The sequence below is a fragment of the Natator depressus genome, chromosome 7, assembly GCF_965152275.1.
Source record: "Natator depressus isolate rNatDep1 chromosome 7, rNatDep2.hap1, whole genome shotgun sequence".
NCBI lineage: Eukaryota > Metazoa > Chordata > Testudines > Cheloniidae > Natator > Natator depressus.
In genome coordinates this window covers 14418039-14436323 of record NC_134240.1, presented here as the reverse complement: position 1 = coordinate 14436323, position 18285 = coordinate 14418039, and the positions used below count along the sequence as shown (strand labels likewise).

General features: G+C 44.0%; 1 protein-coding gene across 3 annotated transcripts in view; it reads left to right on the top strand.

Annotated features, from left to right (window-relative positions):
* Positions 1 to 668: 668 nt before the first annotated feature.
* Positions 669 to 18285, top strand: part of CRBN (cereblon) — a 45285-nt gene continuing 27668 nt past the window's right edge. Inside the window, exons 1-5 of one of the 3 annotated variants that reach the window (XM_074957530.1) lie at positions 734 to 814; positions 7528 to 7647; positions 9581 to 9690; positions 11327 to 11529; positions 13124 to 13273. In XM_074957530.1, coding sequence (XP_074813631.1) covers positions 9610 to 9690; positions 11327 to 11529; positions 13124 to 13273 — 434 coding nt within the window. In that variant the 5' untranslated portion in view covers positions 734 to 814; positions 7528 to 7647; positions 9581 to 9609. Of the gene's footprint in view, positions 815 to 7527; positions 7648 to 9580; positions 9691 to 11326; positions 11530 to 13123; positions 13274 to 18285 lie in introns of all 3 variants that reach the window. The other 2 variants (XM_074957529.1, XM_074957528.1) reach the window with 2 other exon arrangements.

Below are 18285 nucleotides of genomic sequence, written 5' to 3'. Positions count from 1 at the left end.
CCTCTGTCCTAATTTTTCACATTTGCTGTGTCGTCACCCTAGAGGGATCTAACATACAGTGATGGGTTGCCCAAATCTTATTAGTGCCACAATTTTTCTCCCCATGGGGAGGGTGGATTTTGGTGGTGGATGGTGTTTTTGCAAAGAGTGGATTAGCTCAGTGGAAAGCCAAAGCAAGGAAAGGGGGGGAAGTAAGGGGGCGAGGGAAGGCAGCAGATGGAGTGAAGCCACGATAACGAGACCGAGGGGAAGGGCTGGCTGCGGTTGAAGCAAATAACCCCTCAGCACAGAGGAGAGAATCTCCGTCGTGGAAGCGCTAGGAACCACCTGATGCCAAAAGCAGCCGTGCTCGCCGCAGGCTGCCTGTGGCGGGCTCCGTCCGTCTCTCTTCCCAAGTCCAGGGTGCTCGGGGGCGCCGGGAACCTGCAGCCCTGACGGGAGAGAGCTGCTTCCCCCTGCGCGGGGCTGCTGCTGTTTGCGGCCTGCAGCGCGCCCGCGCAGGCGGCATGGACCTCCCCGGCCCGGCTGCCGGGAAGGGGCCCCGCCGGCCACGCGCTCTGAGCGGGATCCTCGCGCCGGATCCGTTTTAACCCCGCCGCCGCCGCCGGCAGCGCTAGGAAGGGCCCCGGCCCGGCCCGGCCCGGCCCGCGGCTCCCGCCCCGCTGGGCGCTAGGGGTCGCTGTGGCGCGGCGGCGGGTCGGAGAGATTCCCCGGCGGCGTCCCAGGCTCCTCTGCGGGTAAACAGCGATGGCCGCTGAGGAAGGAGGCGGAGAGCCCGACAACAACATGGGGAATCACCTGCAGCTCCTACCCGGTAGTGGCCGCTGCCGCCGCCGCCCCGGGCCGGCTCCCTGCGCGGGGGGAGAGCGAGGGGCGGGCTGGGCGAGCGGGGTGGAGAAGAGGAGCTCGGCTGGAGGGGGGCGCGAGGGGTAAGGGGCAGGGCCCCGTGGGATGGGGGGGCGCAAGGGGCTGCGGGGGGAGCCAGGGCCCCGTGGGATGGGGGGGCGCAAGGGGCTGCGGGGGGAGCCAGGGCCCCGTGGGATGGGGGGGCGCAAGGGGCTGCGGGGGGGGGGGGCAGGGCCCCGTGGGATGGGGGGGCGCAAGGGGCTGCGGGGGGGGGGCCAGGGCCCCGTGGGATGGGGGGGCGCAAGGGGCTGCGGGGGGGGGCCAGGGCCCCGTGGGATGGGGGGGCGCAAGGGGCTGCGGGGGGGGGCCAGGGCCCCGTGGGATGGGGGGGCGCAAGGGGCCAGGGCCCCGTGGGATTGGGGGAGCAAGGGGCTGCGGGGGGGACAGGGCCCCGTGGGATTGGGGGAGCAAGGGGCTGCGGGGGGGACAGGGCCCCGTGGGATTGGGGGAGCAAGGGGCTGCGGGGGGGACAGGGCCCTGTGGGATTGGGGGAGCAAGGGGCTGCGGGGGGGACAGGGCCCCGTGGGATTGGGGGAGCAAGGGGCTGCGGGGGGGACAGGGCCCCGTGGGATTGGGGGAGCAAGGGGCTGCGGGGGGGACAGGGCCCCGTGGGATTGGGGGAGCAAGGGGCTGCGGGGGGGACAGGGCCCCGTGGGATTGGGGGAGCAAGGGGCTGCGGGGGGGACAGGGCCCCGTGGGATTGGGGGAGCAAGGGGCTGCGGGGGGGACAGGGCCCCGTGGGATTGGGGGAGCAAGGGGCTGCGGGGGGGACAGGGCCCCGTGGGATTGGGGGAGCAAGGGGCTGTGGGGGGGACAGGGCCCCGTGGGATTGGGGGAGCAAGGGGCTGCGGGGGGGACAGGGCCCCGTGGGATTGGGGGAGCAAGGGGCTGCGGGGGGGACAGGGCCCCGTGGGATTGGGGGGGGCAAGGGGCTGCAGGGAGTGGCAGGGCCCTGTGGGATGCGGGGCAGGGAACTGTGGCATGAGGCTGTGGTGGGGGGTAGGGGTCTGTGACATGAGGGAGCAGGGGGCTGCAGTGGGGGGCAGGGGCCTGTGAGGGGGCTGTTGGAGCCTGTGGCACAGAGGGAAAGGGGGATATGGTGAGGGGGCAGGAGTCTGTGGCATGGCGGGGTATGGAGCTGCAATGAGGAGCAGGGGGCAGGAGACTGGCGCAGGGAGGGGAAGAATAAAGAGGGGTACCGTTTGTTTTGGGCCTCTGGAAATGCCACCAAGGTCCAGAAGCCTGGGACAACATTGGGGAATAGGGAGCGGGGCTAGGTAGTGGAATGCTACGGCACTGGTATGGTGGGGAAGCAAGTGAGAGATCTAGGGAAGGGTCTTGGACTCCGGGAGCAGAGGAGGGAGAACTAGGAAGGGAACCTGAGGACTTAGGCAGTGGAGGAGGGATTGCTGTATATTGGGCTCAGGATAGTATACAAATAATAATAATAATTAATGACAGGTTTCAGAGTAGCAGCCGTGTTAGTCTGTATTCGCAAAAAGAAAAGGAATACTTGTGGCACCTTAGAGACTAACCAATTTATTTGAGCATAAGCTTTCGTGAGCTACAGCTCACTTTATCACTCAAATAAATTTGTTAGTCTCTAAGGTGCGGCAAGTACTCCTTTTCTTTTTAATAATTAATAGAGGGACATGATATTAAAAGAGGTGTTTTTCAGTGGGGGACCAGGCATGATCAGATTAGGGGAAAGTAGGAGAGAACAGGTTCTTTGGTGGAGGGTGAGGTGTGGAGGCAGGGAAGGAAGACAGGCTGTGTTAGGATGTGGTGTTTATGAATGCTAATGTACTGCTATCCCTCCTGCTTTCAGGGGTGCTCTGAATCTGCCTCCAGGAGAATAGCCCCAGCAGAGGGCTGCTCTTGGGTAGAAGAAGGAGCAGTGGCAGCATCTACTACTGTTTTAACTTCTGTTTGTGTGTATTGAGGAAGCTTAGACAGAAATGGGAGGCGTTCTCTGATTTTTTTTTTTTAATTGCTGCTCATGTAGTTGCAATCAGTATTTAAGCAGGGAGTAAGATATGCAGAGGAAACAATGTTTTACAAATGAAGCTGCAATCTTTAAACCTTCATATGTCATGTACTTGTCTAGTATTGGCTTGCTGCTTGCTTACAGCAGGGACTGTGCAGAAGTTAAACATCAGCCAGGCAGCACAGAAGGGCAAAATAATTAAATATTGAATGTGTGTTAGAAGTTAGGAATGGAAACTTTATCTTTTAGATCAAGTCCATACCCATGTAAAAGGAGAATCGGATATTCAATATATGATTTATGTAAATCATAGATATGATTTACAGGGGTGCTGAGCACTGATTCAAGGAGAACTGCAAGTACCTTTATCAGTAGCTCAAGAGTTACTGTATTAGTTTGAAGTCCAAGAAGAAACTTTCAGTTTGAACACTGTAAATCCCACTAATAAGCAGTGAAGCTGGGATGGTCTGTGATTAAACCACTGAACTCAAGAGATCTAGAGTCATCATAGAATCATAGAATATCAGGGTTGGAAGGGACCTCAGGAGGTCATCTAGTCCAAACCCCTGCTCAAAGCAGGACCGATCCCCAATTAAATCATCCCAGCCAGGGCTTTGTCAAGCCTGACCTTAAAAACTTCTAAGGAAGGAGATTCCACCACCTCCCTAGGTAATGCATTCCAGTGTTTCACCACCCTCCTAGTGAAAAAGTTTTTCCTAATATCAATCTAAATCTCCCCCACTGCAACTTGAAACCATTACTCCTTGTTCTGTCATCTGGTACCACTGAGAACAGTCTAGAGCCATCCTCTTTGGAACCACCTTTCAGGTAGTTGAAAGCAGCTATCAAATCCCCCCTCATTCTTCTCTTCCGTAGACTAAACATCCCCACAGCCTCTCTTCATAAGTCATGTGTTCCAGACCCCTAATCATTTTTGTTGCCCTCCGCTGGACTGTCTCCAATTTTTCCACATCCTTCTTGTAGTGTGGGGCCCAAAACTGGAGAGTCAATTCCTCCTCCTGCTACAGACTTCCTGTGTGACCTTGACCCACTCAAGATAGTAATTTTAAAGCAGCCTAAGGGCTTGTCTACATGGGGTAATTTGCGAACATAAGGAAACCACTATAATTATAGTGCTATAACTCCCCATGTGGGAAGAAAAGGAGTACTTGTGGCACCATGTGAGGACACACATTGTGGAATGAATGCCTTTCACCATGTTAAAAGAAAAGGAGTACTTGTGGCACCTCAGAAACTAACAAATTTATTTGAGTATAAGCTTTCGTGAGCTACAGCTCACTTCATCAAATGCATTCAGTGGAAAATACAGTGGGGAGATTTATATACACAGAGAACATGAAACAATGGGTGTTACCATACACACTGTAACGAAAGTGATCACTTAAGGTGAGCTATTACCAGCAGGAGAGCGGGGGGCGGGACCTTTTATAGTGATAATCAAGGTGGGCCATTTCCAGCAGTTGACAAGAAAATCTGAGGAACAGTGGGTGGGTGGGGGGCGCAGTAAACATGGGGAAATAGTTTTACTTTGTGTAATGACCCATTCACTCCCAGTCTCTATTCAAGCCTAAGTTAATTGTATCCAGTTTGCAAATTAATTCCAATTCAGCTGTCTCTCACTGGAGTCTGTTTTTGAAGTTTTTTTGTTGAAGAATTGCAACTTTTAGGTCTGTAATCGAGTGACCAAAGAGATTGAAGTGTTCTCCAACTGGTTTTTGAATGTTATAATTCTTGACATCTGATTTGTGTCCATTTATTCTTTTACATAGAGACTGTCCAGTTTGACCAATGTACATGGCAGAGGGGCATTGCTGGCACATGATGGCATATATCACATTGGTAGATGTGCAGGTGAACGAGCCTCTGATAGTGTGGTTGATGTGATTAGGCCCTATGATGGTGTCCCCTGAATAGATATGTGGACACAGTTGGCAACGAGCTTTGTTGCAAGGATAGGTTCCTGGGTTAGTGGTTCTGTTGTGTGGTTGCTGGTGAGTATTTGCTTCAGGTTGGATGGCTGTCTGTAAGCAAGGACTGACCTGTCTCCCAAGATCTGTGAGAATGATGGGTCGTCCTTCAGGATAGGTTGTAGATCCTTGATGATGCGTTGGAGACATTTTAGTCAACGTTCTTGTCAACTGCTGGAAACGGCCCACCTTGATTATCACTACAAAAGGTGTGCCTTCTCCCTCTCCCCCCCGCTCTCCTGCTGGATCTTACCTGATCACTCTTGTTACAGTGTGTATGGTAACACCCATTGTTTCATGTTCTCTGTGTATATAAATCTCCCCACTGTATTTTCCACTGCATGCATCCGATGAAGTGAGCTGTAGCTCACGAAAGCTTATGCTCAAATAAATTGGTTGGTCTCTAAGGTGCCACAAGTCCTCCTTTTCTTTTTGCGGATACAGACTAACATGGCTGCTACTCTGAAACCTTTCACCAGGTTAGTTTATGTTGGTTTGGAAGTGGTATAAATTAATCTAGAGAAAGGCATTCCACATGGGGAGCCAGACTGATATAGTTATAATAGTAAATTTCCTATTGTGGATAAGCCCAGAGAATTAGGTGCTTAATTGCCATTTAAATTCAGTGAGTGAGGTGTCTTACTCCCTTAGACTCCTTTGAAAATGCCTACTTTAATCTTTTCCCTGTACCTCCTTTTCCCAGCTATAAAATGAGGTACTTTCTTACCTCACAAAGGCATTGAGAGTAAATTCATTAATATTTGTGATTGATGAGATATGTTTGAGTACCTAGGTTGGTGATCTGCCTTCTACCAAGTAACTGTAAGGTCTGCCATATGGTTTGAATGTTATCTTGGGTGCTTGCCCTGACTTTTAGTGTATTAAAACTATGCCAAGGTCACATTTTACTTTCAACTGAAAAATTAAATAGTTTCTTTTAGGTAAGAGAAGGCAAGATGTGCTCTTTCTGCCTTCCCTCTCACTTTTTTGTGATAAAATTTTGTAGAAAAATAAAGACACTGATGCTCTTTCAATGTTCACATTATGCTACTGCAGTAAAATGAGTCATCATTCCTCATAGGCTTCCAGGCTCGTTCGGCCAGCACACTGCAGTTGATATATATTTTGGCAATGCTATGCAAAACTTTGCAGGGCACAACTGATTTTTAATCTACAAATGTTGCTTTCTAGTCTCTGTTTCAAACAAACAAAGCATCTCCTCCTTTTCTCCCTGCCTCTTTTATAATTAAAAAAAAAAACAAAAAACCCACAAAAACCCATTACTTAGTGATATAACTGAATGAGAGTTCATTTAAACCAGAATATCATCTTTAGATGGAAGGCATCAACTAGCAAATATCTTTTGGGTATGAAGTTTTAAAAAAGGTGGGCTTATTGCTGACTTGAATACAATTGATTTTATAATATATACAAGATTTCTCCCTGGAGACAGTGGGAGACAACTCTAAGTAGAAATTAAATGTGTTAGACATCTTCCCAGTTATTGTTCAAAGTGTTTAGAGCTCCAAAATATGGTTAAAACAATATAGGAAATGAGATTAGGGGGTTGTCAGACCTGGTCATTTCCTATTAGTATGCATTCTGCACCTAGAATTGAGCCAGCATGTTAAAATATTCATATGAGAGGGAGAAATGTGATATGTGCAGGGTTCATAACACAGACAAATCAGATCATGTCCTCCTATGTGGAAAGTTATGTAAAATATATTTAGCACAACATTTTCAAATGTAGTTTACTCTTGGGGGAATTCTGCACCAAAAAAAATGAAAATTTTGCACACAATGTTTTAAAATTATGCATATTTTGTTTGTCAAAATAATACAATATAATCACACCAGTTTCAATTATTTTTGGTTATTTATTTCAAAATACCTGCCAGCGAGTATGTCTGTAACAATACAGACAACAAAAAAAAGATTCAGGAAATGTTTTTTGACAAATAGATTCCTTACTAGGCATATTAATACAGAACTCAGAGTAATAATTAATTTAAACTACAATACAGAACTGTATTTCCCACGCCCCTCAGAAGCAGTGCAAAGGCTTGGTGGAGTCAAGGGTAATGGAGGAGCTGAGGGAGAGGGAAGTAAATTGCTGGGAAGGAGCGTGGGTGTGAATTTGGAGGGTTTTTGGGTATGGGTGGGAAAAGTATGGAACAGGATTTTGGGGGTGGAGGGGCGGGATTGTAGGGAGCTTCCCCATGCAGACCCTGGTTGACCCCTAGCCTCTCCCATTCAGTCAGGCACATTTGCCCCTGTCTCCATATGTTCCTGCACCCCTAGATGTCCTTATACCCCCTGTCCACATGTCCCTCCACCCCCATTCAGACACATAGGGACAGGGAAAGGGTGCAGGGCCACATGGGGATGGGGAGTGGGTGTCTATGTGCCCCCACTCAGCCACCCTCTGTACCTATGTAGCTCTGCACCCGCTCCCGTCACCATGTGGCCCTGCGCCTCCACTCCCATTCAGCCCCTGCTGCAGTCTGTCCTCCCCCACCAGCCCTTATAAGCCCCTGTCTGATCCCTCCCCAGCACCCCATGTTGTCAGTCTCCCCATAGCCCCTATCTCCTGACCTGACCTGACCGGTGCTGTAAAAAAGGCAGGCTCTTTCTCTTCTCTAGCTGGCTGGGAGCTGCTGCTGTGATCTATCGCCACAGCGCCCTCAGGTGGGCAAAAGGCAGAACTGTGGAAGTTATTTTCTGCTGGGAGCTGCTGCTGTTCTTGCGCCCCAGTGCCCCGTGGTAAGCAACAGGCGGAACTGCAGCAAAATTTCGGCAGAAGCTTTTTTCTGCATAAAAAATTAAAAGTATGCGTGGTTCATTAATTATGCGCACATGCCGTAGCGCAGATTTCCCCCAGGAGTAGTAATTGTCCAGTGGAACATATAGAAAACTATCAACCAAGCCCTTGGAAAAGCTTGCATCTGTGGCATTCACTTGTGATGGATGAAGAGGAGAACTTGAGAAATGCCATGTTCAGTGTTTTGCAATCTGTTCAATATTTACTTTATGTTAAGATCATTTACAGACACACATTTTAAAAGACATACAGGGTGTCATGCATCATGAGAGTCCTGGAAAGGCTGTTGGTTTCTTTCCAATTGTGCCCCTTTACCTCTAGTTTTGAAAACAAATAGAGTCTTGGTAAGGGAAGGTTTATGTAGCCTACACTTCCATTGCTGAGAATAGAATTGTTCATCCTGAGACACCTTACTTTTATAAGTCTGACCTCTTATTGTGATTTCGAAATAAGATGCAGTTGCTGATCTTTGTTAATATTTGTGGTTTGTATTTGTTACTTGGTTTTGTTTTCTTTGTTTTAAAGAACATATCAATTATAAAGAAGAAAGCTGAGCAAGAAATATCTGTCATAACCCTTATATTAGGTCCTTTGTGTTATACAGTGTTGTGTTTCAAGATCTGAGTGATGTATTTCAGCACCATTACAATCGATTCACTACTCATCATTTATTGCTAGAATCCTGCAAATCTATTTTAGAAAGCTTACATGAAAGCTAGGCATGACTATATCATGTAAAGGTCATTTTCATTTCTTCTGAAGAAAAAGTCTGAGTGTCATGCAACTAAAAGAGAAGTGTTGTGTAATTAGCTCATTGCACTATATGGATATAAACTAACAGTAGCAATTATGTAGTCAGTGGTCATGCCTAGAGTGATCACTAGTTGGCAGTTTATAGAGACATTTATTACTTTGATTTTCTGCACTGTAGGCTCTTACATTTATTACAGTAGAAAAATATTTAAATTTTTAAACACGTTTTCTATGTAAGTGAAGTAGCTATTCTGAGCACCGAATCACTAAATACTTTTCTTATATAGGAGATGTATTTACTGCATATAAATTATGAAAGTGAAGGATTAAAAAGGACATTGCAAACTTAAAAGTCACACTTTTGTCTGAAAATATTTTCGAAGTAACATCTTATAATTACTGTAATGCAAGAGATTACTACTTTCCTCCAGTTTTACATGTTGTTTACTGTTGTATTTGACAGCAATTTCTAAAGAATCAGGTTAATTGCTTCCCTTCATAGTAACTTAGTTTTGCTTGCTGATTTGTGTGGGTGTTTCACACAATGATGAGAGAGGTTAACAACAACAAAAAAAACTTGGCCAGAAATATTGTCTGAGGGCTTCAAATGGGTGTAGTACTTGATATTTCTTTTAACTCATTTTGTGTAGATACTACTACTAACTTTTATTGTGCAATTGTCTAAATTTCAAAGTACTATAAATGTAATAAACTAGCCTAGTTTTGTAGGTCCCCTCAATTCATTTCCTTACATAATGTGAGTAAAAATTTGGAATTAAGGTAAAGTACTACTTTGTATTATAGTTGGACATCTTTGATGATGATATTGGTTCACGTAATAATTGCTGTGCCTTTTTCTGTTTGGCACCTTGAAAACATGTTACCAGCACTTGACTGTTTCTGTGAAAATGTGATTCTGTGCAACAGCAGGAAAATAGTTTCCCATAAAAGTAAAACACATTTGTTTTTCACCAATTTATAAATATGAAGACTATTTGCCTATGGAAGGATATATTCAAGGGATGCTATGTATCCTCTTTTTCCTAATGCTTTGAGTTTTCGAGGCAGCTTAACACTTGCTGGATGATGTTTCTTCTTGACGTTCTGTTTCCTGCTTGCTAGCAGAGAGTGAGGAAGATGATGACCTTGAAATGGAAGTTGAAGATCAAGATAGTAAAGAAGCTGAAAAGCCAAATATTAATTTTGACACCAGTCTGCCAACATCACATATGGTATGTGGTTTTTCTATGTGCCTCCCACAGCATCTTAAGCATCCTTGTGAAGAGGTTTTGATCCAGTTGTATGTAAATGTACAGGCTTGGATTTAAATAAAGGCTCTGAATAGATGCAGTGGCTTTCCTAGTGTTGTCAGGTTACATAGATTATTCTTTCAAATATTGTCCTAGAAATCCCTCCTTTTAGTTCTGGTAGTAATGGAATAGAGGCAGGAGGTACATATGACTAACTTGAACTTCTAGAAGAAACAAATGGTGGGTATTTAATTTAGCGCAGTTCCAGTTGGTGATCTCCATCATATTCTTAGTGGATCAGGGATTATATCCTAAGAATTATGAAAGGCTGCAGTTGTCACCCTTATTTTCAGCATAGAATCGAATGGCTACTTGAAGCCACCACCTTCTCATGCATAAGTGGGTCTTCCAGAGTAAGGTTGAGGCATTTTGACAAACCAGTAAGAGTAAGTGTTCACAGCTGTAGCTTCTGGTGTGCCAGTTCTGTCTGAAAATAACAGACTTCACACATCCAGCAAAAGTATATCAGAGTCGCAGAACTAATTGAAAAATCTTCAGTTTAAGTATAGTTCAAAGTTTTTACATGCTAAAAAGGGCCAGGCATTTTAAAAAAAATCAAACACAGTAAAAACTCAAGTTTTCATAAACTTGAATGGGCATCATCTCTAGATAGCAAAATGCAAAATTATGTTTATTATAAGGCCAGCAGAACAACCTGTAAAATATTCCTTTGACGTTAAAATGTTACAGGATTCCTGCACTGTTGTCCTTTATAGGTACTTGATCATGTAAATGTTAATTACTGAGTGTAGGGCTTTACTACCATGAATAGTCCCTAAGTACCCTTTAGGCCTTGTCTAGACTAAGGAAAAAGGTGCTTTTAAAAAAGAAACATGTTAGCCAACTGATCTTAAATGTTACTTAGCATCTTGGTGCTGACTGTGTTTAATACCTTTAAAACATACTAACTGATTGTGGATGTCAGTAGTCTGGGGTTGACGAAAACCAGTGAAGTTTTTAAAGGTATTAAACCAGGTCTACATTAGGTGCTACATGAGGTTTAAAATCATAGCAGCTAACATGGTTTACATATATTATTCCTATCCCTTCCACTTGTCTTAGCATGTTACTAAATCCATGGGCGTTTTTGTAAATTAAGTGCAGTTTGCAGGCCAGAAGCTCCTTATGGAGTGCTTGCTGATGAGCTGCAAGGAACTGACTGATCATTTGGCCGTGGTTCTCTTGCTCATTTCTACCTGGTAAATCATTATATATTTTCCTAATATTACTTTTCCATTTAAGCAATTGGTATAGTTGCCACAGAAATGTTCCATGATCTCAAATGTAAGATGGGTATACATGATTGTGAGTGTGAGGGAAGGTGCCTTATTAATATTAAGATGCAGTCCACAAAGACCCCCTGTATTAGTACATTAGAACCAGTTTTTTCATAATCTTTATTCCTGCATTGTTCAATATTTTTAGAAACTTTGCAAATACTATTATGTTGTCATCTCCTCAGGCTAGACATTTGGTCTTGCTTTATACCTACTAAGTACCATAACTTCTTATAGCTCTCAAAAGTAATATGCTGTGATATTTATTTTTTGCTTTACAGTATTTGGGTTCTGATATGGAAGAGTTTCACGGGAGAACGGTGCATGATGACGACAGCTGTCAAGTGATTCCAGTGTTGCCCCATGTGGTGGTGATGTTGATTCCTGGACAAACCTTGCCTCTTCAGCTTTTTCGCCCCCAAGAGGTTAGCATGGTGCGGAATTTAATTCAGAAAGACAGAACCTTTGCTGTTCTTGCATACAGGTAAAATACTCAGTAGTTACTGATACTATGGAGCTTATGTTTTATCACTGATTTCTTTGGGCAGAATATTAAAAACAGATGGCTGAAACACTTCTGCAATATATTCCATGCTTTAATGGCTTATAGAGTTGTGTATTAGAAAACCAAGTTTGCCTAATTATGTAAAGATTTAATTAGTTTGTTTCATGACATCATCACAAACATAATCCCCTTTGAAATAGGTGGGGAAATACATTTTGGGGGTTTTTTATGTGACTGTTTTATTGATTTCATTAGATGTTTGAATGCAGTGCCCCTCTTTGCTTAAAATAAAAGTCTCAGGGTCTGGAACATAAGGACACAAACCAGAGGTTAGCTTCTTATTTTCTAGAACTTTATTTATTTAAAAGTGTCTTTTGCCTGTGTAATCAAAAGAATGTATTTCTGATTCGCTTTTCCCCAAATTGAGTACTGCATAACTTATATGTAACATACTTAGACACATGATTCAAATAGAGCTACGGCAAATGAGGAGATATTGGAGCTACTATGTGGGTGGGTGGGTGTGGGTGTGTAAAAGAGAGAAAGAAGCTTCCTGTGACTGCCAAGATGTCAGGCTTTTCTCACTGCTTTGGTTTTTAGCTGTCCCTTTTCTTTTTTTCCCCCCTTACTCCTAACTGGCTCCTCATCAGTTTCTCCCTTGTTTCCCCCTTCCCCTGTCATAGGCAGTGTACTCTGAAGAGATGCTCTCCTTGCCATTTGCCCCACCTCCATTTGAGAGCTGAGGGAGTCCCCATGAGACCTAGTTAAAACGGTCAAATTGCAATCACTCCTCCTTCCTTCCCTCTTTCACCCCCACCTGCACCAGCCAAAGAGATGTTCCACAAGGGAGTAGAAAGGAGTAGAAGTATGGTTTGCTTTCTGTGCAGTAGCTGATGTGGGGAGAAGCCACTGCAGCCCCTCAATATCTAAAGGTCTTCTCCAACTCCAGCCATCTTGGTCAGATCTTGGGAGTGTTAACCAAGGTTCCTCACTTCAGAATCAAGTTCTTCTTTTTCTTCCACCGTGTGGTATCCCTGCCTAGGGATTGCCGAGACTGGTTAAGAAAGTGCAGGTTTTCCCCCCTATCCACTAGAGATGTTACTAGATCATACTGGGGGCAAGAGAAGCTATTTTCAGAACCATACAGTCTTAAGAATTTGTTAGTATGTTCATTAGCAAAAATTTAAACACAGAATTGTTTGTTTTCTTACCATTATGTCTTGGAGGAATCATTCTCACAGATCAGCTGTGTGCTGAGTCTGAAGGGGTTTTTGCTAAGTAATTTTTGAATCATTGGTAAACGCACAATTAACAAAAACAGACTTTATTTTTTCAAATGAAAACAAATATTGCTTCCCCTTTGTAATAATTCAGATAGTTGAAGAGATTTTCCTCCTCAAAGTTAAGACCAAACAAAACAATTTTAGGCTAAGACAAAGCATGGATAATTTCAGCCCTAAAGGAGACTTTTTCAGAAAGTGATGAATGAGTGAAAAATGGAAGTGGGAGGGTTAAGTTGAGTGAACACTGTAACCTGTATGGTAGGTAATGTGTATCTTCTTCTCTTTTTTAGCAATGTACGTGAAAGGGAAGCACATTTTGGAACAACAGCTGAAATATATGCCTACCGAGAAGAACAGGAGTTTGGAATTGAAACAGTCAAAGTGAAAGCAGTAGGAAGACAGAGGTTCAAGGTGCTTGAAATAAGAACTCAGTCAGATGGGTAAGAAAGTAGATAATATATGCATCTCTGTGTTCAGCAAAACTAGTGACTTCCAGCACTTTTTATAATTGGTTGGTAAAATATGACTCTGAAGAAATTTTCCCTCTGAAGAAAATTTGCTCTTCCCAATGCAACACTTTTAACTGTAGTGCTGGGAAATCATGCCTCTAAGGGTCACTGAACTGATCAGTCATTATGGATCAGGCTGTATTTTTAAGGTTGCCTGACGCTGCCTGTTATAAGACCCTGTTTTCAGTAAACTAGAACTTTACAAAATGTTTACCACAAAATGATTCATCCATTTTCTGAAATGAGGCTAAGGAAAAATATATTGATCTGCTGTGTTAACATTTTTTGGCAACTTCTTCTTTTAAAAGATTTACCCACTGCTGCTTTGGAACAAGGACTTGAAATTTGGCCAAGGGCATGGCCTTTGTGTCAGGAATGTGCTTTTTGCCATCCCCATGAAAACACACCCAGATTTGGTCAAGTTGTGAGCCCTTGCAAAATCGCAGTTCTCACTTGTTCAGTAGCAATTTCTTAGATTTTAGCAGCTAAATTCCATCTCTGCACATATCCCCATTGTGCACATATGTTATAAAATAGTATGTGATAATGTAATTATAGACTATTTCTTCCAGAGGACCCCTGCCTTTTTCAATGCAGAGAATGGGCCTGCGTTGAGGGTGAATCAGGGTTGAAGGAGACTATTGTCTGTAGCACCTCTGCTTTGTGGCAGATGTTTGAAGGTTTATAGTGAATGAGGCAGGGATTTCAGGAAGAAAAAGAATGATATCATGATTAAGTCAGCTGAGTGTTGCCCTGGAGAATTGGTTTCTATCCCTGCCTCTGACGGAGTTTGTGTGATGTTACTCAAGTCACTTAAACAAAACTTGGTTACTGATTGTGAGTTCCTCATTGTCCTCCTGACTAAGTCTCTGGGGTCTGATTTGCAGAAGGTGCTGAGGACTCTTAGCTACAACTGATGTTAATGGGGGCCCATGCTTTGAACATATGAAGTGCTATATAATGGTAAATACTCTGGGGGAAAAAAAAATCTCAAATGGGGTACCCAAAAATTAGTGGATACTGTTGACCTTAATCTCTGTGTCTCAGTTTCTCTATCTGTAAAATGTTGATGATGATATGCCTTCATCTCACACAGGTATTGAGGAAATAGATTCATTAATGTTTATGAAGCACTTAGACACTATAATGATGAACACCATAGAAAAGCCAATGAGGAAGTTTAATTCTGTCTTCAGAGCAGGGAGGAATTAGTGCGCAATAAATAAGGCCTGAGGCTACTCGATGAACAGTGAGGAGAAAATAAAATGTTGAATAGCTGCTCAATAAGTGAGCACATCCATCCTGTGCACTGAATTAGGCAGAGGTCCTGTGGAAAAAGTACTACAGGTGAGTCGCATCATACGTGCATTTAACTTACACGAATTCAACTATATGCACTCGGCCAAAAAAAAAGAAAAATAACAAGATACCTGTAAATAGTGCAGGCAGTTCCGCCCACCATTCCACTCAATGAGCGTATGCCCCAGAGTGAGCATGAGATGGGAGACGTGAATCTGCTGTTCCCTCAGTCAGTCTCAGTTCCTGCGTGCCTCTCATAGTGTGAGCATCTCGCCGCACTGAGTGTGATTCTCATGTTTAAAGATACTCTATGTATTTTACGTACAACATGGCCTCTAAATGCAAGCCAACTACTTCATCTGGTGCTCAACCGAAGAAACAGTGATCTGCTCCAACACTGGAGGAAAAACTGGCTGTGTTGGACTTATTGAGAGACGGTATGTCGGTCTCCGATGTGGTGTGTAAATATGGTTGCAACGAATCTAGCATCTGTGCCATCAAGATTCGAGAGAGAGAAATTTGTCAAGCCATGGCAAAAAGTGCTCCAATAACTGCTAAGGTGACGAGCCAGGTACGTGATAAGACTTCAGTGAAGACTGAAAAGGCATTAAACTTATGGCTGGAGGACATGAACTGTAAACGTGTGCCTATCGATGGCAACACGTTGTGAGAAAAGGCTCTTAGCCCCTATGCGCTGTTCAAACTTCCCGCCGAAGAGAGACAGCCTTCTGATGAGAAGGAATTCAAAGCCAGCCAAGGTTGGCTTAACAGTTTTAGGAACTGCTTCAACCTCAAAAATGTGCAGACTACTGGTGAAGCTGCATCTGCCAATGAAGAGGCAGCAAAAGCCTACCCCACACAATTAAAGAAAATCATAAAAGAAAAGGGCTATCTTCTGGAACAAGTTTTTAATGCTGACGAGACTGGGCTCTTCTGGAAAAAAAATGCCCAACCGCACTTACATTTCGAAATCAGAAAGACAAGCCCCTGGCTTCAAAGCAGCTAAAGGCCGTGTGACTGTGTTGTTTTGTGGCAATGCAGCTGGGCATTTAATAAAGCCAGGCTTGCTCTACAGGGCTGCAAATCCCCGTGCCCTAAAAGGCAAGAACAAAAATCTCCTGCCTGTGTTCTGGCAATCAAATAAAAAGGCTTGGGTGACGGCAGCATTATTTCTGGATTGGTTCCACAAGTGTTTCATTCCAGAGGTCAAGCAGTACCTCGAAGAGAAAGGACTTGACTTTAAAGTGTTGTTGATCATAGACAGTGCTCCTGGCTACCCTGCGGCACTCCGGTTTGCGCATAATGACGTAGAAGTAGTGTTTCTCCCGCCCAATACTACCTCCATCCTCCAACCTCTCGACCAAGGCGTGATTCGCTGTTTCAAGGCCACGTACACGAGGCTTATGTTCTCACGGATACGTAGTGCAATGGATGCCGATCACAATCTTAATGTGATAGAATGTTGGAAGTCCTTCAACATTGCCGATTGCATCACTTTTATTAAACAGGCAATGGATGCAATCAAGCCTGAAACAGTCAATGCATGTTGGCGAAACCTATGGAAAGAATGTGTGAATGATTTTAAGGGTTTCCCGACCATTGACAAAGAAGTGAAATGCATTGTTCAGGTGGCCAGGCAAGTTGGTGGTGATGGCTTCGTCGACATCCTTGAGGAAGAAATTGAAGAATTAATTGAGAGCCATAGAGAAACATTGACTAACGAAGAGTTAGAGGAACTGATAAAATCATCTACAGAAGATGATGATGAACAGGAAGAGCCAGCAAGTTGGAATCTTCAAAAATTTGCTGAAGTGTTCCAAGCAGCGAAACATTTGAATGATTTAATTTCTGAATACGATCGCTCTATGGAACGAAGCCTCAAAATCACACGTCGTATTACGGACAGTTTGAGACAGTATCAAGAAATGTTTGAGCAGCTCGAGAGACAACAGCAACAGTTGCCGATCACCATGTTTTTCAAGGAAAAACAACCGGTAGCAGATGAGCCTACGCAATCAACTTCTCGAGCTGAACCAGAGCGAACCATTTCATCTACAACTTGCTCTCCGTCACCTCCGTCTCCTGGATCAACATCAAGCCCTGACAACCCCCCTGTAATTACCCCTTGTAATTAAAAATACAGTATTGTAAAATTATATTTTGCATATGTACTCTTTATTATACACGGTACATTACTGTATACATTTATACATATTACTGTACAGGTTGTATACACAAAACCATGTACAGTATACTGTACTTTATGGGCGATTTAAGAGATTTTCAAGGGTAATTTTGACTATACGTGATTTTCGCCTTGCACACTGACTTTAGAACCTAACCCCTGCTTAAGATGCTACTCCACTGTATGTGATCATGTAATTAAAGACTGTATCACATACTCACAAGAAAAATTAAAATTGCACAGGCAACCTTCATTCTGGCATTTCCTAACTTTTGAGTGCTTGACTTTGCAACCTTAATGTTGATTTAATGTTGTTTCTTATGTATCTACATACTTTTTCTAATAATTTTTGCTTTTTCTCATTTGCATTTTAAATGTTCTTAAAATTTTGTGCTAACCGTTCTAATTGAGAATTTTAAATTCTGACATATGATTTTTGAAATGGTGGGGTTATTTTTCTGGCCAGTAACTCTGCAAAATCACATCTCTGGCACGTTGGCTAATATACCTTTATCAAAAACAAACATTCTCCATTCAGAATTTAGTGATCGGTTTTGTTTCACTCCGATAGCAGTGCAGAGCCAATACAGCCAACATGAGTGAAAAGTAGTAAAAAGTTGTTTTTAGCATTAAAGTAAGCCCATATTATTTGGCATATTCACAGGGCTCAGATTGGTTGAGTAAGAAGGTGCTATATTTATAGTGATCTTTTTTTAAACAATAGCTATGCTTTAAGTTAGGGACACATGGCTTAAACTCCCGCATAGATTTCCATCGCAACTTTAACAACCACTACTGTCCATTAAATTTTCTCTGGAACACTCCCACACTAGCATCAACTTCCTGGACACCACAGTCAGCTTTAACAGTGGAACCCTACAAACAACTAGATACAAGAAACCCATGGATCACCACACCTACCATCATAGATCCACCCCAAACACACCAAGAAATCTGTTATCTACAGCCAGGCACTCGGATACCACAGATTATGTTCAGAGGAGAAAGTCCGGGACATGCACCTTAACACACTAAAACCGCCTTCACCAAACAAGGACACTCCACCAGAGAAGTAGATTGCGTGGTAGAACGGCCCACCCAAATACCCTGAGAGAACCTGCTTCAATACAGAAATAAAACCCTCTCTGACCGCACACCCCTAGGTATCACCTACCACCAGACACTGGAACCCATACCATACAGGGTATCTCAGCTTCTTTAAGCTCATCAACAGAAGCAAGCTCCCCACAGAACAGGACACAGTAACTCAAAGCGACATCAGACCCTGCCAGAACAACAGATGCAAAACCTGCAGACGTATCTCCACTGCTCAGTGATCAATACCGGTTGACTCCGGTTCTGGCCTCCAGGTGTCCATTGAGTCCAGTGCTGATGAGGGAGATGCTAGTATCAACTGTTCCACAGTGGTGGTGAATCCGGCAGGTACGTACCTCCTCTG